The 25,891-nt window shown below is 58.9% G+C and overlaps 1 protein-coding gene across 2 annotated transcripts in view; it reads left to right on the top strand.

Annotated features, from left to right (window-relative positions):
* Positions 1–23,083, top strand: part of PRICKLE1 (prickle planar cell polarity protein 1) — a 93,405-nt gene extending 70,322 nt beyond the window's left edge. Inside the window, exons 2-8 of one of the 2 annotated variants that reach the window (XM_051850937.2) lie at positions 13,985–14,170; positions 15,340–15,453; positions 16,319–16,456; positions 16,895–17,098; positions 17,587–17,773; positions 19,230–20,093; positions 20,933–23,083. In XM_051850937.2, coding sequence (XP_051706897.1) covers positions 14,039–14,170; positions 15,340–15,453; positions 16,319–16,456; positions 16,895–17,098; positions 17,587–17,773; positions 19,230–20,093; positions 20,933–21,789 — 2,496 coding nt within the window. In that variant the 5' untranslated portion in view covers positions 13,985–14,038 and the 3' untranslated portion in view covers positions 21,790–23,083. The remainder of the gene's footprint in view (positions 1–13,984; positions 14,171–15,339; positions 15,454–16,318; positions 16,457–16,894; positions 17,099–17,586; positions 17,774–19,229; positions 20,094–20,932) is intronic. The other variant, XM_070049669.1, reaches the window with a different exon arrangement.
* The last annotated feature ends 2,808 nt before the right edge of the window (positions 23,084–25,891 follow it).

The following is a 25,891-nucleotide window of genomic DNA, read 5'->3' as shown; positions in this document are numbered from 1 at the left end:
CATCCCGCTGCCTCCCCGCACGCATTAGCAGGGAGCTGTCCCAAAGCAGTGTCTGAACAGCTGCGCCAAGTGCTCACCCAGACTCACTGGTTTTTCTTTCTTTTTTTTCCTTAGTAAAAAGGCATCAGAATTGGTGGGTGGGAACTGACGTGCAAATACGAGCACTCAGTAAGTGCGGAGTCCTCCTCAGGCTCTGTGGTCTGAGTTGAACATCACAGTTATCCACCACTCAGAGTTGGGGGAGCCCCCTTGCCCCAGAGGCTCAGGCAGACTCCCTGTTGATGAGATCCACGCCCCCCAACACCCCGACATAAAGGAGAAGGCTGCATTCCGCAGCTTGGTGCGAATACTGCCAGCCCCTTGTTTACAACTGTGTGATTCCAGAGCAGAGAACCATTTGCATTCCAAACCCTGGCCAGCACCCAATCTAATTAAAGCTTGTAAACCTCAAGGAAAATCGCAGCCTTGAAATGCCCACAGAAAGGCCTTGGGATGGCAGATAAGATAAGGAAGCCTGGCTGACCTCTCTTCCTGGCAAGAGGCCTCTGGCCCGTCCTCCTGGCTGGGCTGGTGAAGAGCCCTGAAGGATTTTCACACCAGAGGTGGAGCAGTGTCTGGGCTCTAGCTGGAGATGGCTGTGGGCTCTGCAGTGCTGTGTTGACCTTGGCCGTGGGAGCTATGGGCAGTTCTTCTGCACAGATTGTACAAGGATACCTCAGAAAGTTGATAGAAAAAAAAGCAGGCTGATTGTGGTGCAGAATAAGCAGTTTCCTCGTCGTATGTGTTCTCAGGAGGTCTGAAGACCTCTCACGTTGCTGTCATAGGGATGACCTTGGGACTCTCTTTCCTTGTTTAAGATTGATTTATTTGACAAGGTGACAGGGAGAGAGATACAGAGACCTTCTGTCTGCTGGCTCACTCCCCAAATGCCACAGTAGCCAGGGCTGGACCAGGCCACTGCCAGGGGCCCGGAATTCCATCCATGTCTCCCACGTGGGTGGCAGGAACCCAGGCACCTCAGCCATCTCCCACTGCTAGCCAGGCATATTAGCAGCAATCTGGATCAGAAACAGAGCTACCGGGCTCACACTGGCACCCCGATATGGGACATGGGCCTCCTCAGCAGTGGCTTAACCCGCCGCGCCACAGTGCCAGCCCCTGAGCCCTTTACCACCGCATCGTGTGCTTACCGTGTTTCATTTCCTTCTTTGTTCATTTTTGAACAGTGATCTCAGGATACCATCATACCATATTTTTTTCCTTTTTGAACATCAGAGCTATAGAGAGAGAGAGAGAGAAGCCAGGAGACAGGAGCTGCTTCTGGGTCTCCCATGAGGGTGCAGGGCCCAAGCACTTGGGACACGAGTCAGCATGCATATGCGGTACTGGCAGTGCAGGAAGCAGCTTTGCCCGCCCACCGAGTTGCCAGCGCGGACTTCCTATCTTTAATTTTTATCTTAGAGGCAGAGCCAGCGCCTGACGTGGTAGGCTGAGGGGAGGATCCGTGGGAAAGTCGAGTCGCAGCTCACACGTGTAGCCTCTTCAGGCTCCCGGGGCCTGCCTCACAAGGGCTCCGGGCAGCACCTGCAGGGCCAGGGCGGAGCTGGCGTCGCGGCAGAGCTGTCTTCACGGCAGCCGTGGGGGTGCTGCCTCATTGCAGATGCCGGGCCTCCATCTGACCCCCCCCCCCCGCCGGCCCCTCTCTCTCCCACCGGCCACAGCGGGCAGCCGCGGGCTGGGTCCATCCTCAGACACTGGCTGGCTGTCCTCCCTGCACTTGACTTCGGGGCATCTCTCAGGCTGTTCTCTGCTCCGTCTCACTGGGGCCTGAGTACCACTGTCGCCCTCTTTTCTGTGGATGCTGGGTGGCACCCGCACTGAGCTGGCTGCCACAGCCCTTACAGCCTGGCCCAGCCTCCAGCCCTGCCTCCCACATCCAGTCCTCTGGCCTCAAACTTGAATCGGCTCATCGTGGCCTAGGCCTCCTCCCCAGCCAGCCCCATCAGTCCATTACCCTGAGCAGCTGTTCCGTCTCAGCGAGTTCACACTTCCTCCATTGTCACCCTTGGATGTGAATGGATTTAGCAGTACTTCCGCTTACCTCCTCGTTTCCGTACTGGCACGTGGCATAGCAGGATAAGCTGCCACCTGCAGTGCCGGCATCCCATGTGGAAGGCGGTTCGAGTCCCAGCTGCTCCACTTCTGATGCAGCTCCCTGCTAACATACCTGGGAAAGCAGCAGAAGATGACCCAAATGCTTGGGCCCCTGCACCCACGTGGGAGACCTGGAAGAAGCTCCTGGCTCCTGGCTTTGGCCTGACCCAGCCCTGACCATTTCTGCCTTTTGGAGAGTGAACCAGCAGATGGAAGATACCCTGCCCCCACCCCACCCCGCCCCGCCCCGCCCCGTGACTGCCTTTCAAATAAATAAAATCTTTAAAAAAAAAAAAAAAAAGAATTTTAGCCACGCCTCGAGTGCGGTACACCTACCAGGTGTCATGCCTTGCTCTGTAGGTAAGTGCAGCAGTCCCACGTGTTGCCAGTCATCTTGTATCTCTTTATCTGCCTTCCCCTTGGAAGAAACAAGACTGGAGAACTGCGGACCCCCAGCAAGGGGAGGGCTGCCCTTCGGCAGGCTCCTCGTGGCTCAGACGCAGGCCCTGTGAGCCATCAGCCCACAGAGAGCAAGAGACAGCGGCGAGCCCCGTGGAAATGAGGCTATGACAGCCCCTCCCCAGGGACCATAAACTGGCAGATTTCACCGATTGTGACTGGGGGCGGGGGCCAGGGCCAGGGGTTGTCCCCATCCCAGCTAGAACTTCAATGGGCAGTGTGACTTTGTGCTTTCAAGCTTTCCTTCCTTGCCTTAATATCGCGTTGTTTCCTTACTGTTTCTTAGCTGTCGATAGACGTTATTGGATACTCATTAAGAGGAAGGGTTTACAGATGATAGGAAAATGCGTTTATTATAAACATCATTTTAAAATGTTCTTTTCTTATAATCTGCCTCCGCCAGACACTATGAAGGGTGTGGTCTTTACATTCTCTGAATATTTTAGCCTTGCACATGCTCATGCAGCTTATAAATGATCCTTTATGACAGTGAGACTGTGTGGTGTCTTGGGTTTTGCCTCTTAATGTATCTTGGATATCTTTCCATGATATAGGGCTCTCAAACTGTATTAGAAGGTTTATTCTTAGTTTGTAGCCGTCTGAGGTTTTCCATAGTCAAGGTTAAGAATGCTGGCATGAAGCCACAGACCTGGAGGAGGTGAGAACCTAAGGGACCTACTCAGGCCCAGCACAAGCTCACTGAGCTCCCGGGAAGGATAGCAGACGTTTGCTCGCATGGCCAGGCTGGCTGCTGCGCGCCACTCACTAGCACTCAGGCCCTGACCGCGCACCCACCTGACCCGTGAGCGCTCCCAGCCCTGACCACACATGCACCTGACCACACACGCACCTGACCACACACCCACCTGAGTTGTGTTCTCCACCTGTCTTGGGCCACAGACTGAACAGCACAGCCGCAAACAGCTTTCTGGCAACAGTGTCATAACCAGAAGCCAGTTTTTCGAGACTCGGGAAGTGACAGAAGTGAGGGAGATTTGGGAGTGTCTCCTTCCAGGTGGAGGTGGCTGGGAACGCTGGGACAGTGGGGCTGGCGGAGTTCTGTGAGGGGCTTAGCAGACAGCAGCAGCGTCTTCAGCGGAACGGTGTCACGTGCCTCTGTTTGCACAAGCAGCTTTCAGAACATTCCTGGGGGACCGTGAAGAGCTAAGTTGAAGGGCGGGCCTTTGCTCCCGTAGTTGGGATGCCCACGTCCCGACTGGGGGCCCCGGTGTGAGTCCCTGCTCCTGACGTGAGCTCCTGCCATGGCGGATCACGGGGCAGCAGGTGAGGCCTCCAGTAGTTGGGTCCTGGCCACTCAGGTGGGAGACCTGCCTTCGGTTCCTGGCCCCAGCCCTGGCCCAGCCGTGGCCACTACTGGCATATGGGAGCTCTCTTTCTTTGTCTCTCAAGTTAATTCCATTTTTCCATGAACTTCTGATGATCCACTCACATTGAAATTGCTATTTGAGTCAAAAGTCAGGTTGTGTTCCTTCCTTAGAAGTTCTAAACATCAGCCTAAGGGACTGCAGGCAGTTTCAGGGATGGCAGGGCAAGCCCCTGGCAGCTCAGAGAAGTGCAGGGGGTGGCAGAGGTGACGGTTGGCAGGTTCAGCTCACGCAGAGGAGGTGGGGGGTGGGGATAGGAAGTGCGGGGGGGGGGGGCTGCAGCCTTCAGTCTGAATGGGCACTGGATACAGAAAACAGTAAAGAGCCTGTGCCCCCTCATCACAGCGCCGCAGTGTAATCAAAGGCCAAGGAAGTAATTGGAGCCTGGTGCAGGCAGCCTGTTATAAAGTCCCTGGGGCTGTGCAGTGTGGGCCCAGTTCATGTCTGCCTGGGGTTGGGGGGGGGTGCAGACTCAGCTCCTAGTACCTGGTACTTGCAAATGGGCAGCAGCACCACCACCACCACCACCCCACCCCACCACCCCCCGCTGCACTGCCGCTACTGACACGTTGAAAATGGGCAAGAAGGGGAGACTTGCGGTGGTGACATGCGTGGACATGGACATGAAGAATAATACGGGGGTTCCTGTGCACGGCAGGACCAGTGGTGGATTCCACAGGTGCTCAGGGTTTTGTGATCCCGCACCCCCCGTCTGACTCTGTCTACCAAGTCAGAATGGTGATGCAGTGGACCTGGGCTTGCCATGTGGAAGAGCACCTGTCCTCCTGCTTGGTGTCGCCCATGGGCGTGCCCCTCAAACAGGCCAGTGAGAGGGCATCTGGTGGGCTCAGTGGTGTCTTTGCTGTTTAGAAAGTCAGAGGCGTCTCGTGGTTTAAGTGCAGGCTTGAGAGCTGGCCGTCCCTCCGTGTCCCTGCCCGAGAGCAACCCTCACCTTAGAATTAAAAGCCGAGGCATCGTGTAGGGGGGCCTCAAGGTCACTGTCCACAGCCCAGGGGAGAAGCGAGGATTCGCACGCAGTGAGGTCGCTTCATTGTGTGTGCTTCATCTCTCTCACCAGGCCACATGCAAAGACTGCCTCTGTGGCGTATTTCTGATTTCCTCTTAGGACGCCCTGGGCCAGCCTGACTTTAGGGTAGAGATGGAGTTACTGGTGCAGCTGTGGGCCTGGGATGGAGGCTGGCGAATGCATCATGCCTTCCACTCTGGTCCCTTGAACTTGTCAGCTCCCCGGGAGTGCGGCTGCCCTGCAGAGAACAAACGTCCCCAGCTTCTAGGGGAGGAGCCAGCTGTGTGCGACAGAGACACAGGAGGGCGCCCTGCAGAAAGTTGATGGGAACTGGGATTAAAAATTTATTCTGGTGCAAAAATGTTGAACCCGGTCCGGAGCTTTTTACATAATTGGCACACGGCATGAGCGTTCAGAAAATGGCCCGCGAGGCCGCGTTGCAGGTAGAGGGCCGGGGTGAGAAGTCCTGTCTGTGGCTGCCACACCGCAGCGGAGAGGAGAGCGGGGTGGAGCCCAGGAAATCGCCCCTGTGAATTTCGGCGCCTCCTCCCTCCCGTGCGAACAGCAAGTGAGAGCTGCAAATTCCCCCGGGGGACACAAAGGCTTGCTGGTCGGGGGCCTGCCCCCTCTTCTGCATAAGTTCACCCCTGACAATAGTCGGTTTCATTCAGATTGAAAGTGGTAGGAAGCTTCAACACCAAAAACACTCACGGCGAGAATGGAGCCCGTGCGGCCACGGGGCCCAGCCCTGGAGCAGGCCCCCGTCCATCCCGGTAAGTGCTGCCAGGGCTGCCGCCTGGGAGCCTCCTGGACCACGCTGGCTGCTCCCTCCTCGTGGTAGGAGCTGATGACTTAAGCCCGTCGTGGCCCATGGCCCATTGGCCCCTGGATTCTGTTGAAGTCTGCCCGGGGGCTCTGGGGCAGGTGCTCCTGGCTCATGCCACAGCTCCACAGCTTTGCCTCACCTAAAGCCAGGGCAGTTCTGTGCGAGAACATTTGGAGAACCTCTTCAAAACCACGTTATCTCCAAGCCAGCCTACCCACAGAGCCACGACTTTTATTTTTGTCTCTGCCACTTTAAGAATTTTTTAAAAATATTAATTTTGTAAAGAGGCAGCCTCTCAGCTGCGTTTGCTGCGGGAGAGAAGGGAATCTGCCCGCTTGGTTTCCGCGGGAAGCATCCACGCTGCAGGTCCCTGCTGGGGCCCCTGCCTGCGCAGGACGGGTTTAGACAAACAAACACGTCGGATACCCCTGCCACTGGGCCTTTCTGTGCTGGCACTTTCTCTGAGCGGGTCATAGGGGACCTGCAAGGTGCAGGCGGGCGGACTTGCCGGGCAGAGGTGCGGGGCCTGGAGGTCCCCTTTGGCCTCTCCAGGGCTGTCTGTGAACACCGGAGGCCCCGCTGCTCTTAACTCCGGGTGCCTGCAGGCCACGGCGTGAGGCTGGCGTAGGGGCCGCAGAGGGAGCCTTAGGGACCGCGCTGAAAGCGAGGGGCTTCCCTAGGCTCCCGGTGTTCATTGCCTGTGAGCCAGAGGATTGCGGGGCGCGCGCGTGCACCTGTGGGGAGCTGGGGCAGGGCCTCGGCGAGCCAGGTGCGCAGCGGGGGCTGGGGTTGGGTGGGTGGGGGGGAGCCGGGGCAGGGTCACGGCTGGGAAGGGCGCGTCCTCAGGGCCCCTGCACCCGCAGCCGTCCTGTCCCGCCCTGCTACGCCCCGAGTTCTCTCCGGAAGGGGTGGGCGAGGGTAGCCCGCGGGGCCCCCAGCCTCGTCCTGGAGCGCCGCTGCGCCCGGGCGCGCACCCGGAGGCCGGTAAGGGAACCGGAGGCGGCCGTTCTGGGGTCGCAGTCCCTGGTTGGGAGGCGAGGGTTGACCCAGGGGCCCCCTCGCGGCCAGACGAACGTCCCCTCCTGTCCCAGGGCCGAGGACCCTGTCGCCTTTCGCTGCAGAGCCGAGGTGGTCAGTGGCTGGAACGCGTCCTTGGCGCCCGGGGGCCGGCCCCGCATTTGCCTTTGTGGTGGGGCGGGGGCCCTGGCCAGGCCTGGGGAGAGGCCCGCGCTGCCTCCCGGAACGCGGGGCGACAGGGCTCGGAGCTTCACCGAGGGAGAGGGCCTGCGGCCTCTGGGCCTGCGTGGGGCCCAGCAGCCCCGTTCCGGGGGCTCCGCTGACAGCGACGGTGCTCTGGAGCACACGGGCCCCGCGTGTCTGCGCCCCGGGTTCTCAGTCCGGGTTGCGCGCTGTGCGCTCTAGGAAGGGGCGGGACAGGGCTGCTGTGGCTGCAAGTCGCCTGCGCCTGTGGCTGGGGAACGGCAGCCTGTGGTCCGCCTGCAGGGCTCCCGTTAGGGAGAAGTTGTGGCCCCTGGGCTGGCTCCAGGCGGCTGTCTGCTGTGGGTCCTGGGACCGGGAGTGCGGGCTAGTTCTTTTGGGGAGGTGTTGGTTTTCAGGGGCGTGGTTTCACACAGGCAGCAGGCACTGGCCTCCCTGTTTGGTGTGTGCAGGACTTTGGTTTGGTGACTTGGTCTGAGAAAATGATGAAAGGACAGCCCTATGGCGACTGAGCTGTGTTCTAATCTCACCATGCACCTGCCTGAGTGCCCCCTGGCCTTCCAAGTGGCCTGCTGCGGTGGGGGCTGTGTCTGCCCCCCCTGGCTTCCGTGTCTGGGGCCTCCGCACTGGCTCCTGCCCGCACTACCATTCTCACCTTCCCCGAGGCCCCGGGCTCCCTCCCTGCCTGCCTCTGGCGTCACAGCCTGTGGAAGTCAGCTCGGGCCCTTGCCGCCCACAGCTGCTGCTCTGGGAGGCGCTGTGGGTCCTGCTTTGCCCATGGACCCTCCTGCCCTGAGCTGACTCCCTGGGGAAGAACAGTAAAGGCTCACACACATGCTGATCCTTAGCTGTTCTGGATGCAAAACACGGCCCGGTAGGAAGTAAACTCTCTCCCCCAGTGTCCAAGATAGCACAGCACCTGGGCATGCTGTGTGCTGCCAGGGGTCTCCAAGGGTCTCCTGGGCATGCTGTGTGCTGCTGGGGGCCTCCAAGGGTCTCCTGGGCATGCTGTGTGCTGCCGGGGGTCTCCATGGGTCTCCTGGGCATGCTGTGTGCTGCCGGGGGTCTCCATGGGTCTCCTGGGCATGCTGTGTGCTGCCAGGGGTCTCCATGGGTCTCCTGGGCATGCTATGTGCTGCCGGGGGTCTCCATGGGTCTCCTGGGCATGCTGGGTGCTGCTGGGGGCCTCCAAGGGTCTCCATGGGTCTCCTGGGCATGCTGTGTGCTGCCGGGGATCTCCATGGGTCTCCTGGGCATGCTGTGTGCTGCTGGGGGCCTCCAAGGGTCTCCTGGGCATGCTGTGTGCTGCCAGGGGTCTCCATGGGTCTCCTGGGCATGCTGGGTGCTGCTGGGGGCCTCCAAGGGTCTCCATGGGTCTCCTGGGCATGCTGTGTGCTGCCGGGGGTCTCCATGGGTCTCCTGGGCATGCTGTGTGCTGCCGGGGGTCTCCATGGGTCTCCATGGGTCTCCTGGGCATGCTGTGTGCTGCCGGGGGTCTCCAGGCACTGCTGGGCCTGCGGGAGGGCCTGAGCCCCGACCCATCCGGGCAGAGCTGCCCTGAGTCCCTTCAGGCGCACTGTTGCAAAGAGCAGCTGCCCGGTTGCAGCATGTTGGAAGCTTCGAGTTAGAGGAGGGCTAGAGGCAGAAGGGAGGGGCTGCTTAACAAGAGACAGATGTCCAGGAGTCACAACATCACGGAAGTAGGGCAGTGAGCCCCGCACATTTGCTGTCCTCAGGGAGTTTGAGCCAGCGCCACGCTGAGGTGCCCTAAGCCACCCTCTCCTCCAGCTGAGGATCGGGGGGGGGGGGGGGGTGGCAGGGCGGCGCCCAGCAGGGTGCAAGACAGCAACTCCTGGGGCCAGCGCCCTCCACACTGCACTCTAGTCAAACTGCCGTCACCCCACGGCCACCAGCCGCCCGAGACAGCCAGGAAATGCATAATGGGATTTGGGAATTCTCTTAGCACGGTGGTATCTATATTTTAAATTCTGGCTTTGCACGAGCTAAATGTGAGTTGTCTCTTTGATGTCCCCCAAGGCTTTCAGGGACGCCGTTCAGCATGAGGAGTGAGTGACAGCCGTGGAGGGACCCAGGAGGTCACCTGCAGGAGGAGTGCTCATCTGGGCACTGTGTTGGGAGGGCGGGGCCGGGTACCCCCAAGGTGCTTATGGCAGCAGGTGTGCCACACACCAGAAAGCCCGACCACGCCCTGCACACTGACCCATTCACGGAGGTGTGAGTGCATGGGTATGCGTGTGTGTGCGTGTGTGTGTGTGCACACGGGCAGTTTGGGGAGCAGAGGGTCTCACTGCCAAGTGGCTAGAAGCTGTCTCCATGGCAGCTGTGAACAGTCAATATTTTGGCCAAAGAATGTGCCCTGCAGGGCGTCAAGCCCTCTGGGACTCAAAGGAGATGCCACAGAGTTGTGGGCATTCGCCCCGCTGTGGTGGCCACCCTGCTGCCCCTCAGGCCCAGGCAAGCAGCCGTGCGCTCGCAGCTTTGACCCTTCCTGTTCCTGCAGCTGTAACCCTCTCTGGGAGGAGACTAGCTGTCATTTTTAAAGGAGCAGGTCCCACGATGCTCGCGACTTGTCTAAGGTGCGAGGGCATCAGGCTGAGCCCTGGATCCCATTCAGGAGTGTCTGGAGCTGACTCTTGGCCTCTGGGCCTTGGCTGCCTGGACGAGGGAGGGAGCCGGAAGCCTGGCTCTGTGTGTGGGGCCGTCTGCTGTGCCCCAGGATAGCCCTGTGTCTGCAGAAGAAGGGCCCACTGCAGTCAGGCCCTTTGTCGTCTTCCTGGTCCACATCCTGCGTGACCCTCAGGCTTGGCTTGTGGACTGCCTGCTCGACTTCAGCACCAGTCTCTGTTCTCTGGGCTTTCCCGGTGGGCTGGCTTTGCCTACACTTCTCCTTAATGGTCAGACTCCTTTGGGAACCCGGACAGACCCATCGCCCCACCAAGAGAGTGGTTTACGTTCTGAATTAAACAGTGGGAGAGTGGGGGCTCCGGCTGCTCCATGTCGGAACCTGTGGCAGGGCCAGAGCATGCGGACTGTCACTCGTGGGACGTTCCTCAGAGTGTTAGAGTGGTCACCCTGACAGGCGGCTGCCTTAGGATAACCACAGGACAACCAGGTCTGAGGTCTGTTTACCTTGAGCATGTGGGCGTTAAATAAGCAGTCTTTTTTGTTTAACAGGCAGAGTTACAGAGGGAGAGGCAACAGAGAGGTCTTCCATCCACGGTTCACTCCTCAAATGGCCGTAATGGCTGGGGCTGCGCCAAGTCAAAGCCAGGAGGCTGGAACTCCATCCCGGTCCCCCATGTGGTTGGCAGGGACCCAAGCACTTGTGCCATCTTCTGTTGCTTTCCCATTAGCAGGGAGCTGGAGTGGAAGTGCAGCAGCCGGCACGCCAAGCAGTGCTAATTATGCATGGCAGTGTTGGAGGCGGCGGCTTAGCCCACCATGCCGCAACGCTGGCCCGAGTACAGGGTCCTTACAGCGACCTCACGTGTCATGTAATGGAGATCCAGTAAGAGAATGCGCAAAGTGTGGTTTTATTGGCTGTCGTTTTCAGGTTAGGAGGTCTTTCTCCATGAGCGAACCAGCAGCTCAGGAGGCCTCTGAGAAGGCACAGGCCTTTACAGTGGCCCTGCAGTCCCCTTCAGGCGCCTCCGTGGGTCAGGTGGGCTCCCACCATCCAGCTGTGGCCCTTGTGTCCACAGCGACCACCCGAGAGGAGCAGTTGGGCCGACAAGGTCCACGCCCCAGGGGCAGTGTGGGTTTCTAGGGTCACGAGCCTGGCCCAAGGCCCCCCGGCAGACTGCTGCGGAGCTGTTTCCCCACCTGGTAGGGGACACGCCGCCTACCCGGGTAGCTCGGCAGCTGACTGAACGCCCGAGTCCCCGGGAGCCGCAGGGGGAGGGAGGATGTCAGAGCGGAAGCCTTGCTCACCAGGAAGACGCTCCTTTGCCCAGCGCCTTCTCCTGTGTCGTCACAGCGGCCACAAACCACAGGCAGCTTGGCTTCCTCTCTTGGAAGGCTGGGACGAGTGCGTCTTAGCCCAGGCCCTGAGACGTGGCCGGCGCAGCCGGGTGATCTGTAGACGTGGTGGCGCTGACGGCTAACCAGGCGCACCTGGAGAAGTTGTGCGGCCCCTGGGCAAGGCGGGAAAAGCGTGGATCGCAGGGTGGCGTGCTCGCCTTGCGTGGTGCTCCTCAAGGCCCTGTGGTCCTCAGGTTTACGTTCTCTGCGAGTCTGCAGTGCGGTGTGGTGCTTCTGTCCCCGTGGACCTGCCTTCCCATCCAGGATCTGGTGCTTTGCAGGTGCACCTTCTGGGGGGCTCTCTGATTCCATTCTCCACCTTCAGTTCTCTGCCTCTGGCACAGGGAGTTGTTTTTTTCCAAAACAGAAGGGAAACAGGAGGTGCACAACGTTTGCTGACTTCATGTACACGTCGTTTTCTCAGGGAGGGAGAGGAACGGGCCTTTGTGTTGAAATCCCCTTAAGTCCAGACGCGTGTGGAGGGCACCTGCAGAGATGGCGACCTGTGGGCAAGGTCACACCCTCGCGCAGCAGGTTCAGCAGTGAGGGCACCTCTGCTTTCCACTCAAGGAGAAGCAAGGTCAGGTGTGTTATCCAGGGTGGCGGCCGCCGTGCGCTGGGCTGCCCCTGCCGCAGAGGACGTGAGATGTCTCAACTCTCATCATTGGTTTTTTTAGAAAGTCAGTTACAGAGAGAGAGAGATCTTCCATCCTCTGGTTCACTTCTCAGGTGGTCAGAATGGCTGGGGCTGGCCCAAGCCGAAGCCAGGAGCCAGGAGCTTCTTCCTGGGCTTCCACTTGTGTGGCAGGAGTCAAGCATTTGGGCCATCTTCTTCTGCTAGATTGAAAATGGAGCAGCTGAGACTTGAACCTGTGCCCATATGCGATGCCAGCATTGCAGGTGGCAGCTTTACCCGCATTGCCAAAACACTAACCCCAGAACTGTCACCTTTTTGATGTACTTAGATTAAGAAAAGCTGTGAGCTTTAAAAGTGGATTTCAGGAGCTGGACTTGTGGCAGAGCAGGTAAAGCCACTGCCTGTGATGCTGGCATCCCGTGCGGGCAGCAGTTCGTGTCTGGGCTGCTCCACTTCCAGTGCAGCTCCCTGCTCATGTGCCAGGGAAAGCAGCAGAAGATGGCCCAAGTCCTTGGGCCCCTGCACTCATGCGGGGGACCTGGATGAAGCTCTTGGCTCCCTCTTTCTCTATAACTCTTTCAAGAAAGTAAATAAATTTTAAAAAAATTAAAAATAAAATCAGGTTTTAATAGGCTACATTTCTTACTACTGGAAGCACTTAGTTCCATTCAGACAGTTGCTAGCAAATGACTTAGTCTCAGCCTGAGAGAGTTCAGGTTTGCACTGCCTGGTTAAGCGAGTGAGAACATTTATGAAGACAGGGAAGTTCCTGGAAGCCTGACCTGCCTTGTGGATGGGCTCCTCGGCGGGTGGCCCTGGAGTCAGGTACCTTCCCTGAGCCCGTGTTCTGGCGAGTGATTCAGGTTTACTCATTCTGTCACTGCCTTTCTTTGCATCATTTTTGGGTAAAGGGACAGGCACAAAAAATGAGGTCCACCTGGTGCTGACAGTTGCTTTCCTCCGTGCCCTGGCTGAGGGACAGTCTTTCAGGGTCTGATGGCAGAGTCATGGCTGGAGGGCAGGCAAGGTGACGCCTTCGTAGCCCTGCACTGCTCATGGGGCCGGATTTGCACCTGGCTCTGCCCTGTAGCCAGCGGTAGCATTTCTCACATAGCAGTGCAAGTCAGTGTTACCGGTCAGCACGCTGGATTTGCTTGTGCAGATCTTGCATCTGCGGGTTCACTCCCCAAATGCCCACAACAGCCAAAGCTGGGCCAGGCCAACTTCAGGTCTCGGGTCTCCCATGCAGGTGGCAGGGAGTTCTTGGGCCATCATCTGCTGCCTCCCAGGTGCACTAGCAGGGTGCTAGATGGGAAACGCACAGTGGCCGGGACTCGGGTTTGGGCACCCCAAGTGGCAGCTTCAAGGGCCTGCCACGGCGCCCACTCTTCTAAATCTGGAGTGAATTCAGATCCCGTCTGTGGAAGGAGCTCCTCGTGGGATTGGATGTGCGTCCTCATCCGTGTGCAGCATCACACAGCACAGCACGCAGCCTGGCCCTGAGCCGTCTGGCCCAGGGCGCAGCGTCAGCAGGCAGCACCTGAGCTGGGAAGCTGCTCAGGGGATGCGGGGTGCGAGTGCGCTCTCCCGAGCCACGTTCACGGCACACAGTAAGGGCCCAGGCGACAGCCAGTGCTGTACCTGTTGTGTGTAGCTCCTGGGTGCTGGGGGGCTTCATTCACGGGCAGCCGTTAGAGAGCCAGCCAGCGCCTTTCCAGAGAAGGTCCCTGACGACCCTCCAGCACTCACGGGCTCTGTTAGAGGCCACTGGAGACCGAGGGGCTTTGGGGGCATTTCCTGAAATCCCAAGCTGGCAGGGGGCTATTTGCAAATTGTGCAAACCTAGCTTTCTTGTCTTTTCAAAAAAAAAGATTTATTTATTTGAAAGTCAAAGTTAGAGGGAGAGACAGAGATGTCTTCCATCTGCTGGGTCACTCCGCATTGGCTGTACTTGGCCAGGGCTAGTTCAGACCAGGCTGAAGCTAGGAGCTTCTTCCAGGTCTCCCACATGGGTGGCAGGGGTCCAAGTATGTGGGTCGTCTTCCACTGCTTTCCCAGCTGCATTGGCAGGGAGCTGGATCAGAAGTGGAGCATCTGGGACACGAACCAGGACCCACATGGGATGCTGGCTTCACAGGGGGCAGCTTTATGCCCAGGCCTGGCTCTCACAGCTGGGTGCTCCGAGGAGAGAGTGACACAGCAGGGTGTTAATGGAGTTTCCCTCCCGCTGTCCACAGCAGCTGCCGGCGGATGTCCTGCGACTGAGCAAGCCCTCGTGTGACGCCATCATCATGCCTTTGGAGATGGAGCCCAAAATGGGCACGCTCGCCTTTGGGTGCCAGCGGAGCTCCGCCTCGGACGACGACTCCGGCTGCGCGCTGGAGGAGTACGCCTGGGTGCCCCCTGGCCTGCGGCCCGAGCAGGTAGGAGCCGGGCTGCCTGCACGCCTCTGCGGGCGGCTGGGAACGTTTGCTTTCTGGGGTCCCTCTGAGTTTCCCGGTGGTGGTTTTCGGTCCCTAACCCCACAGCCATGCTATGCTCCTCTGGCTATGATGTGTGGCACGTGGTTTTCTGATGAGCCCCTCTTGCGGGTGAGAGGAATCTGCCTTTTTGAAAATGCCAGTGACAGTGAAACAGCAGGAAGTGGAAAGGGGGAAGTTCCTACCCGGGTCCAGGCAGTGCACTTGGGGAGGGGGCAGAGCTGAGTCCACCTTGGGCATCACTGGGGAGGGTGCAGCGCTCTGACTGCAGGAGAGGTCACCGCACACTGGGGACTGGCGAGTGAAGGCGCACCTGGTGCTCTGCGCCGTCACCGAGGCAGATGAGGACGGTCTGCGTGCCTGTCCAGTTCTCCTGGTGTCCTCACGGCGATCGCTGGGCGCAGAGGACGCTGTCTGCTGGGCAGAGGGCGACCGCGGGCGGCAGGTGCACCTGAGTCCCAGGTCCGTTTTCTCTGATGGGGGCTCCTCTGGGTGTCCTTGTTCACGGGGGCTGGGCCCCATAGCCTGTGGTCACCGCATGTTCTTAAAAAGCTGTGGAGCTGCCCTCCGGAGACCCGTCGGGCCAGGCCCCCTCCTCATGCAGGGCTCCTCCTCGGCTGAGCTGCCAAGGGGCGCTCCGCCTCTCCTCTCCCAGCAAGCTCAGGACAGCGCCTCTCCAGTTTCCTCAGGGAGACTCGCTCCTGCGCCCTGGAAGCAAAGAAAGCTGATGCTTGAGAGGACCCGATAAGGGAGGGTCTGCAAAGCTTAACAAAGCAGGTTTTGTCTTTGTAACGTGTAAAATTCACAGAGCAAATTAAAGGGGGGGGGGGGGACGGATTTCGGACAGTGTCACCCAGCCCATGTGGCCATGTGCCATCTCGCCCAGGACGCTGCTTCCCTGGCTGACCCTGGTAGGGGTACAGACGAAGAGCAGGGACGCCAGTGAGCCTGACAGCAGCCCCTGACGGTCGCCGAAGAGCGGCACAGCAGCTGCTGCCGGCCTCTGAGCGCAGTCTGCAGTCAGCTCTGCTGCTCTCAGAGCTGCAGGGGAGGACTGGGGAGACTGAGGCCGGAGCACGCACCCCCACTCACGCACGCCCCACCCTGCGCAGGTGCAGCTGTATTTCGCCTGCTTGCCGGAGGATAAGGTTCCTTATGTCAACAGTCCCGGGGAGAAACATCGCATCAAGCAGCTGTTGTACCAGCTGCCCCCGCATGACAACGAGGTGAGTGACCCGAGAGGTGCCCGGGACTCTGTAAAGGTCCCCTGATGGCTTGGAAAAGAGCAGAAACCCACGGTGGGGCCTGCGACTCCTCCCGGAACCCCGACGTCTTAGCAAGCGCCCTCTGCTGCCCTTCTCTTGTTATGTTTTGGTCCCAAGACAGATTTCACTCCCTTAAGGGGCAGCGAGGCAGGTGTCAGTACCCGGAAGGCAGCCAGGCTGGGTCTGATGGTGTCAGCAGCCGCCCAGGGCCGACAGGAGCTGTGAGTGCATGACGACCCCCCGTGCACCCGCACCTGTGGCCAGTGCCAGCTCGGGCCGGCTGTGAGTCCAGGGCCAGTAGAACGCACAGGAAGTGGCAGCTCTCAAGGTGAAGAGTTGTTCTAGAAAGGTTGTTATTTTAGCTTTGCTCAGTGTCTCTGCTGGTAAGGCTTAAATACAGCGTTTCGGGGATGGGCCTGGTGACACGGTGAGTCCACACGGAACACCTGCCTCCTGTATCGCGGCACGGCCTCCCGTATCGCGGCACGGGTTCAAGTCCCTGCTACTCTGCTTCCATTCCAGCTCCCTGCTGACGCATCCTGGGAGGCAGCAGGTGTTGGCCCAAGTGCATGGGCTGCTGCCACCCACGTGGGAGACTTGGGTGGAATTCATAGCTCCAGGCTTCAACCTGGCCCAGGTCCCACCGTTACAGGCCCCTGGGGAGTGAACAAGTGGATGCCAGAGCTCTCTCTGCCCAAACTGAATTCCCTGTCCCCTTCTCCGGGGAGGCTGGCAGCAGGGGCCGGGGAGGCGGCTGGCAGAGCCCGCAGCTTGCCACCGGGAGCTCTGCCCTGCAAGTCAGACGTTCCGTCTTCGTTTCTCGCAGGTGCGGTACTGCCAGTCTCTCAGTGAAGAGGAGAAGAAAGAACTGCAAGTGTTCAGCGCTCAGCGGAAGAAAGAAGCCCTGGGAAGAGGGACGATCAAACTCCTGTCGCGCGCAGTGATGCACGCCGTGTGTGAGCAGGTAGCCCTGGGCGGGAGGTGACACGGATGGGTTGTTGGAGGATCTGCAGACCCCAAAAGCCTCCCCCCAGAGAGAACACCTTGCTTTTTATTGAAGAGCGACACGCGTTGACAGCGGGCTCCGCTGCTGTGTCTGACAGATGCAACCCTGCCCCCGCGGGGCCCTGCCGTGGAGGGAGGTGCCGAGACAAAAACCCAACGAAGATGCTCGGTTCTTTGCGGGCCTTTCTCAGGGTGGGAGGCGTGTGCGGCGGGAGGCTGGCCTGGGCACGCCGCTGTGGGTGTGAGCAGCAGGGCACAGGCGGGGGTTCGGCCCCTTGTAGGAAGGAGAGATCCAAGAGCAGCTCTCGTGACGGGTTCGGGAGCTGCTGGGAGGTGGGAGGCTGGGAGTCCCGGTCCCTGAAAGGGGCCCGTGCACATTCACTCCTTTCTCTTGCAGTGCGGGCTGAAGATCAGCGGGGGCGAGGTGGCCGTGTTTGCCTCCCGCGCCGGCCCTGGAGTGTGCTGGCACCCGTCCTGCTTTGTCTGCTTCACGTGTAACGAGCTGCTGGTCGACCTCATCTATTTTTATCAGGATGGAAAGATTCACTGCGGCCGGCACCACGCGGAACTGCTGAAACCGCGGTGCTCAGCATGTGACGAGGTAAACACGCTGGAAAGATAGGCTCACAGGAAACCAGCACTCCACTGTTCGCATCTAAAGCTAACACCAGCACCTCCTGGCTATCGTGGGGAGAGCCCTCCGCACTGTGGCCGTGGAGGAGCAGGCCGCTAAGAGGGCAGAGGTGTCTCTCTGCTCCGTTGGAGGGGCCGTGACAAACAGTTTGACCTTGTACCCACTCGTGTATTTCCCAAAAGCCTGCAACCGACAGGGCTGGGTTAGGCTGCAGCCAGGAGCCTGGGTCTCAATCTGGGTCACCCATGTAGGTAGCAGGGGCCCAACTCCTTGAGCCGTCACTGTGTGTTAGCAGGACGCTGGAGCCAGGACTGGGGCCCAGGGTCTTCAGTACAGGATGCAGGCCTTGCCAACAGTGCCTTAGCCACTGTGCCGAACACCCACCCGTTTCTGTAAGAGCCAGCGCGTGCCAGGGGCCTGGGAAACAGCTGAGCCTGCTTCTCTCCCCCCTTCAGATCATCTTTGCTGACGAGTGCACGGAGGCCGAGGGCCGCCACTGGCACATGAAGCACTTCTGCTGCCTGGAGTGCGAGGCGGCGCTGGGCGGGCAGAGGTACATCATGAAGGACGGCCGCCCCTTCTGCTGCGGCTGCTTCGAGTCTCTGTACGCCGAGTACTGCGAGACCTGTGGGGAGCACATTGGTGAGTGCCCGCCGCCGCCGGGGTGCCCCCCAGGCACGGGGCTGCAGAGCTTCTCTGTGGAGGAGTTTGGACAGAGCGCTCTGCGCTGGTTTCCCCGTTCACGTAGTTACCTCCCGTCACACTGCTGCTCCTGGGGCAGGTGCAGGGCTGCGGTTCCCGTGAGCCTCAACACTGTCACCCACGATAGGCCCGCGTCACGTGTGTTCCAGCTGAAAGCCACCGTGTGGAAGGTGTGCGGACACCTCACGGCCAGGGGCACCATTGCTTGGGCTGTGTTTTCTCTGTGAGGCACACTGCACCACACACAGCCTTGGGCTTAGGAACCAGACAGCACTACACAGGGGAGCCTCTTCTCCCGCGATTTACTTACTTGAAAGAGTGACACACAGACAGGTCTTCCATCCACTGGTTCATTCCCCATATGGCCACAATGGCCATAGCAGGGCCAGGCTGAAGCCAGGAGCTTCCTCCAGGTCTCCCATGCAGATGCAGGGGCCCCAGCACTTGGGCCATCTTGTGCTGCTTTTCCCAGGCCATAGCAGAGAGCTGGATTGGAAGTAGAGCAGCCAGGACAGAAATCGGCAACCCACGGGATGCTGGCATTGCAGGCAGCAGCTGTACCCACTGCTACGATGCCAGCCCCTGGGGAGCCTTTTACCCACAACAACACAACACTGTGCATGGCTGAGACCAAAGGCAGACACGCCAGTGTCCGACCACAGCAGGGAAGTGCATAGCAGGTGACAGAAATGCCCACTATTCTGTGCCTGCAGACGGCCAGCAGCATGTTGAGTGCATCGGTTGGGGTTTCCCATTTTAGTGAGTAGGCAAATTCACAAGAGCAGCATCCACAGGCAATAAGGGTCGTACCCGGGGACATCCACGCCCCTACAGAGGACGCTGCATCTCTCCCTCTGTCGCTCCCCCATTCGCGGAGGAACGACACAGGACCCTGCGCTGTTCTTTTGTCTGCTCGGCCCTTCCCGGGTTTGCTGCTGGTCCTTCCCGGGTTGGCTGCCAACCCTTCCACCTCCGTGGAGGGGCGGCTCCCCCTGCCACTTTCCCCACTTCCGCGGGGGAGCGGCACACCGCCGGCCGGCTCTCTCAGGGGGCTGCTCAGATGTTATCCCGATGTTCCTGGTGCATGTTGTCTCTCTCCTCCTTTATAGTCCTCTTCCACCAATCCCAACTCTGCTACCCACACGCCGAGCACGCTGCTCTCCTCCAATCAGGAGCAGGATCAGCTCCTGCAGCTTATCAGTCAAGTTGGCGAGAGGCAGCTGTGTAGAGGTTGTTTGGTCTCTCTCAGCGCCATATTGTGGGAGAGCAGATGCATAGAATAAGTCTTAATTCCAGTAACTTAGTCTAGTCTCAGTTGCTCCCCACACCCTCCTTCCCATCGCTTCCTTCCTCGCTGTGAAGCACTGACCTGTTGCTCCACCCTCCCCCTGACCAGGTGTGGACCACGCGCAGATGGCCTACGACGGGCAGCACTGGCACGCCACAGAGGCCTGCTTCTCCTGCGCGCACTGCAAAGCCTCGCTGTTGGGCTGCCCCTTCCTGCCCAAGCAGGGGCAGATTTACTGCTCCAAAACCTGCAGCCTGGGCGAGGACATGCACGCCTCCGACTCCTCCGACTCTGCCTTCCAGTCCGCGCGGTCCAGGGACTCCCGGCGAAGCGTCCGCATGGGCAAAAGCAGCCGCTCGGCCGACCAGTGCCGGCAGTCTCTCCTCCTGTCCCCCGCCCTGAACTACAAGTTCCCCGGCCTGGCAGGCAACCCTGACGACACCCTCTCTCGGAAACTGGATGACCTGAGTGTCTCCGGGCCGGGGGCGAGCTTTGCCGGTGAGGACTTCTGGAAAGGCAGAGTAGAGCACGGGACTGCAGAGGACCCCGAAGAATGGGCCGAGCACGAAGACTACATGACGCAGCTGCTCCTCAAGTTTGGCGACCAGAGCCTGTTCCAGCAGCAGCCCAGTGAGCTGGATGTGCGAGCCGGTGACCCCTGGATTTCGGATAACATGGTGAAATCCAAGACTGAGCTCAAGCCAGCCAGCCAGAGCCTCGCGAGCAAGAAGTACCAGCCCGACATGTACTGGGCACAGTCCCAGGATGGGCTGGGGGACTCCGCCTATGGCAGCCACCCGGGCCCCGGCAGCAGCAGGCGGCTGCAGGAGCTGGACCTGGACCATGGGGCCTCGGGGTACAGTCACGATCAGACGCAGTGGTATGAGGACTCCCTGGAGTGCCTGTCAGACCTGAAGCCAGAGCCAAGCGTGCGCGATTCCATGGACTCTCTGGCTTTGTCCAACATCACAGGTGCGTAATCTAGGCATTTTGGGGCATTTGAAAAAGGAGCTGCTAAAAAGTCCATTGAAAAACTTCTAATTTGCCACCAGAAGGGCTGTGTCACTGAAAACTGTGTAGCCAGGGCAGGATGGTGTTTCGTTTAACCTCCAGACACTACAGCGGCACAGGCAAGTGTGGGTGAGTGTGCAGGTGTGACAAGGCGATGCGTCCCTGGTTTCTATGGACTTGGGAAAGAGCCGGCAGACGCGAGACAGGAGTGACTGTGTGCCGGGTGGTGGGGTGTTCAGAGTTCAGCACAGGCGCATTGTGGCACAAGTGCTAGTAGCAGGGGCTGAACAGCACGGCCCCTGCGCAGAACAGGGCGTGTGAGGTGAGGGCGCGTGAGGTGAGGGCGCATCGCTGCCTGGCACGGGCCGCCTTTGGGCTGTGCACAAGTTCACCTCCTTAGGGGTCAGCCTCAGGGTGGAGAACTCCAGCTGCTGTCCCCCGAAGCGGCAGGGCCTGCAGGCCAAGCACCTGCAGCGACTCCCCGCTGCCACACGGGGCGAGGCAGCCTGGCCGGTGGCGGTGGCTGTGTGGGTGCAAGGACGGACTGGTGGAAGCAGTGGGGCCTCAACAGCCTCGGGGCAGAGGACGCGGCCTCTGCTGCTCACGAGCCGTGCAGGGGCTCCGGGGCCAGCCGCCACGTTTGCTGCTGCCCGCGCCTGGAGCGCAGACTAACCGTTGGCTCGCAGACAGCTGGGTCCCCAGAGCGGTGGTGCCGCATGCTGCGCCGGCTGTCAGCCAGCCAGATGGTGACACGGGGCGTTGCTGGTGGCACTCCTGCTTCCCTGTTCCTTCTCTCCCAGGAGCCTCGGTGGATGGAGAGAGCAAGCCGAGACCGGCGCTGTACTCCCTGCAGGACCTGGAGGCAGAAGACTGTGAGAAAATGAGCAACATGGGCACACTCAACTCCTCCATGCTGCACCGGAGCGCCGAGTCCCTCAAGAGCCTGAGCTCAGAGCTGTGTGCCGACAAGATCCTGCCTGAGGAGAAGCCCGTGCACCTGCCCGTGCTCCGCCGATCCAAGTCTCAGTCCCGGCCGCAGCAGGTCAAGTTCTCGGACGACGTCATCGACCACGGCAGCTACGACCCCATTGAAATCCGGCAGCCGCCCATGAGCGAGAGGACGCGCAGACGGGTCTACCAGTTCGAAGACAGGGGGTCCCGGCCCCACCACCCGCACCGCCGCAGGAGGAGCAGGAAGTCCCGCTCCGACAACGCCCTGAACCTCGTGGCCGACAGGAGGGCTTCTCCCAAGGACAGGCTGCGGCTCTACAGCCCCGACAGCTACGAGAAATTCCTGCAGCACAGGAGCGCACGGGAGATGGGTGCCTACCTGGTGGGCGCCGAGCCCTATGGGCGCCACGCCCACGCCACGTCCGACTACGCGTTGCAGACGCCGCGGGGCGCCCGTTTCCTGGGCCTCTACGGGGATGACGACGACGACTCGTGGTGCTCGTCGTCGTCCTCGTCCTCCGATTCGGAGGAAGAAGGGTACTTCCTGGGGCAGCCGATCCCGCAGCCGCGGCCGCAGAGATACGGCTACTACACGGACGAGCTGTCCAGTCCCTCGTCTGCACTGTCCGCGCCGCCGTTCGGTCAGAGGACCACAAAATCCAAGAAGAAAAAAGGGCACAAGGGCAAAAACTGTATCATTTCCTAACCGAGGAGCCGTGGAGGTGGCCTGTGGGGCACTGGCTGCATCCTCCACCTGGTTCCTGCCGTCGGGAGGTGGCCACAGCGGTTCGGAGTGCTTTCTTTACCCCTGCAGAGGAGAGCCCGGCTGTGGACAGGTCAGGTGGACGCAGCAAGGTGCACCTGCTCCTGCGGCCACACCCCGTGCCTTGCGGCTGCAGCTCGCTATGACACAGCTGCCGAGGGCTCCTGTCCTGCACAAGGCCTGCGAGACTGTGTTGAGGCCATGGCCCCGGCGTGTGGACGCTGGAAGATGGGCAAGTCCAGCCGCTCTGTAAAGCATAGTGTTTGTCGTTGTCTAAGGTCGGCTCCGGTCCCTGCCGGTCCGTCTTGTGGTGAGGCATGCCCGTGGTCACGACGACCTGGCTGACACTGCGCCCTGCTGTGTGAGGCCAGCTTGTCCCCTCCCAGCCCCCGTTAGCCAGGTTAGCATTGCATTGTATTAGCTCCAGCTAGCTAAAGATTGAAAAAAAAGAAAAAAATTGCTATTTATGGTGTTAATTTCATAGACTTAAGTGTATTCCTAATTTAACGGTGCAAATACTAATGTATATAGTGTACAGTTCAGATTTTAAAGCTGATATTTTTATATCCCTGAATTGCAAGATGTTTGTTACACTGCCGTACGAGGTCTGTAGGGAACCAGAAGCGGAGACGATGCTTGTATTTCAGTCAGGGTTTAGAGTTAGATGGTCAGATTTACATTGCCTAGTGATGGAAAGTTTGGGTTTTTTTGTTGTTTTTGGTTTTTTGCTTTTTCAATATTAAACAGGCTCTGTATGCATGGTGGGGCTGTGTAAATACTCTTAACTATGGCCCTGTTAATCTTACGAGTGTTATTTATGGGTCCAGCAATGTAACTGTACAGATGTAAAAGCAAGGCCCCCCACACGCTGCACGTGTGGCGAGGCCGAGCAGAAGCCGTGTGCTTCGTGTGCTCCCCGGGGTGGGCTCAGCAGGCAGCTGAGGACTCGCAGACCCCTTACCTGGAGGGGCCGTTCCTGTGACCCCTGCCTTCACACGGACGTGCTGGCCTTCACAGCAGTTCTGGGCGTGTTTTCCTTACATTAGAGGATGCTGTGCCACTGGGTGCTTCGCGTTCACAGGAGGTTCTAGTTCAAGGGAGGCCATGTTGGATTGGAACGAATGAGCCGACATCTTCATTTGTGCCATTCTTGCTTCTGTAGCTCCGTCCTAACTGAAGGGCCCCGTGGCACCCAGGACCTCCAGGGAGGTATTTAATAAACATTTAATAAATAACAGACCCTCTTTCAGAATGCAGATCTTTGTATGCGTGTCCACATCACACCCATTCTGCATCTCCTTCCAGCCGTGGTGCATGGTGCAGTCCTGCTACAGGCTGACAGGCCTCCGTAAGACCCCTGCGTGTCCACCAGCCCAGCTAGTGGATGGGAAATAGGACTTAAGGCACAGGGGTCTGAGAGAAGCTGCCAGGCCTTGGGGAGGAACACCGGAACCCAGTAGACACACCAGCGGGTAAGCAGCCTCTTCCGGACCCGCACCTGGACAGGGCAAGGCTTGTGCTGAGAGCTCTGTGCTCAGGAACCGTCATTTCCTGGCCTGCTGCGTGAGAAGACAGAGGTAGTGCAGAGCGGGTGTGAGTGCGTGGTGAACAAGAGGACAAGGCACTGCAGTGGCCATGCCAGGCCTCCCCTTGCAGTGACTGTGTCGCACAAAGCACACTTACCTAAGTGTGTCTCTATGAAAGCAGCAGGGTCCCGCCCACACCGGGACTTGTTTGTCACTTCTGTGGACATTCCACTCTGGTGCTGGGGCCTCAGATGCAGTGAGGGACAAGCAGCTCATCTTTCAGTGCCCAGTGTACGCCGGTCCCACCTGGGTGAGGGACCTGAAGTTCCTCCCCCATCACTCACAGTAGGAGCCCATGCGCACGTGCTAGGGGCGGAACGTGCAGTGTTACAGATCTGAAAAGCTGATGGCATGGCTAATTTTCCTGCACAAGCAGTTCTGCTCTATGCAGTGAGTTAGGGTCTTCAAGGTCACACAAATGCCGATTAGGAACTGCACATTTCTCTGCACCAAAACAAACCTCAATTTTGCCACTAAGTGTCTGACATTGCTTCAGAGAGGGTGCTTATTCTATCAATCACAACCTGATTTTGAAGACATTTTTAGGCCCTTTGCTGCAGTGGGCGTCCTTCTGAAAAGGAATGCTGCTGATAAAGGGTGGGTCAGGGACAGGCACCGGGCACAGGTATGAAGCTGCTGCTTGGGTTGCTTGCATCCCATAATGAGTGTGGTTCAAGTCCTAACTCCATTACCGGTCCCGCTGATGCACACCCTGGGAGGCAGCAGGTGATGGCTCAAGCAAGTGGTGCTGGCCGCCATAGGGGAGACCCCGATGAAGTGCCAGGTTCCTGGCATCAGTCTGTTCCAACTCTGGCTGTTGTGGACATTGGAGCGGTGAACCCAGAATGATAGACCTGCCTCTCTCTGCCTTTCAAAATAAAGTGAAAGTACATAAAACTTTTTACTTAAAAAAAAAAAAAAAGGATGGATAACACATAATAAGTAGGTGACGCAGCCTGGGGAAATCTAGGTACCACCCTCAGTTTTCAAGTACATTCTCAAAAGAGAAACTGCCTCTGCTTCTGGCACCATCACCCTCGTCATGTTTTCACTGCCACATTCAGTTACATAACACTGCCACAGATTTACGGCCATGGGAGATACACCGGGACGAAGCGTGGAAGCTGCGGAACAGAGGGCTGTCTACAAAGGCGGGAAGGGAGTTAATTGCCTTGCAGCTCTGTGAGGAATCGGGCAAGAAAAGAAAGCATGTGGTGGTTGAAATTACAGTTAAGAGGAGGAAAAATAGCTCGGTCAATCAACTTGGGGAGAAATGTCCTAAGAGGAATGTTAAAAGCACAGCCTTTTCTCCCGACATGGGTCAAACAGAGTCTGAAAACCCACATCATCCTCACTGGAGAACATTTTACCCAAAGTCCCTGAAAGGAAGCTGCAAAAAAAGCCACAGACACTCCATGCACTTCCCCAAAAACTGTGTTCTGTCTGCCCTGCCGACCTCTACAGGATTTTCTGTTCCCGAGTTAAAAGCACTGGAAGGGAAGTCATCCCACCGTCTAACTCTCACACAGTGGCGTGAGCTTGGACAGGGGACCTGGACCATGGGATCTGCGTGTGTGGCCTGCATCTGCCCAGCCAGTTCTTCAGGTGACAGGACCTGGGCTCTACGTCGCGGGGGGGGCCATGGGGTGTACAGTATCAGGAATGCCCTGCGGACCTCACAGCGACCCGACCCTGGACGGCGCGAACATACCTGGGCTGCTCCTTTCCAGGGCTCCTGACCGCTGCCATGGAAAGAACAGATGTTGCTGGCCCATCAGGTTTGTTCAAGGACGCCAGATGTGAACCTGGGTGATGTCTCCCAGCTTTGCTAAGCCAGCAACTGATTCCAACATTTCTGAAAAATGGTCCACAAAACGGAGCCTGCCACGAGCAGCCTGCAAGCCCTGTGTTTTAAATTCAGGCACCTGTCCTTTGAGTTGGGGTAGAAGTACAAGAAAATAGTTGTTTTTATGAAAACACGTGACCGTTCGATGACGACAGAAAGAAGGAAAATTAATGGGGTCAAAACCAAATTCAACTAAGAAGCTTCACTATCGATACCAGCCCCGTGATTATTTAATTAGTTGAGCGGGAAATGTTTCACTGCCTTGCTACTCTAGTGTGCACCAGGATGACCTCGCCATGGGGCATCCTCCCGTATGGCCGTGTGGGTTTCCTGTCAACTCCGCCGCCCCGAAAGGGCGTGCAGGGGCGAGGGCGCAGCAGATACGGGCCTGAAAGGGCGTGCAGGGGCGAGGGCGCAGCAGATACGGGCAGGAGCGAGCGCACGTCTGTCGACACCCCAGAGTCAGAGGCGTGACTGAGGAGGACACTGAGACGTGGGATCTAAAACGTTCCGGCCCGCGGACGCGGAGGGGCAGCCCCGCCCGGGGGCAGCGCAGACCCGCACGGCCGGAGCGGGTCCAGTCCGCCTCAGGGGTCCACTCTGCCCCACTTCT

This window comes from Oryctolagus cuniculus, chromosome 9 (assembly GCF_964237555.1).
Source record: "Oryctolagus cuniculus chromosome 9, mOryCun1.1, whole genome shotgun sequence".
Classification (NCBI taxonomy): domain Eukaryota; kingdom Metazoa; phylum Chordata; class Mammalia; order Lagomorpha; family Leporidae; genus Oryctolagus; species Oryctolagus cuniculus.
The sequence above is the reverse complement of the archived record's forward strand: the minus strand, read 5'-3'. Positions and strand labels throughout refer to the sequence as shown.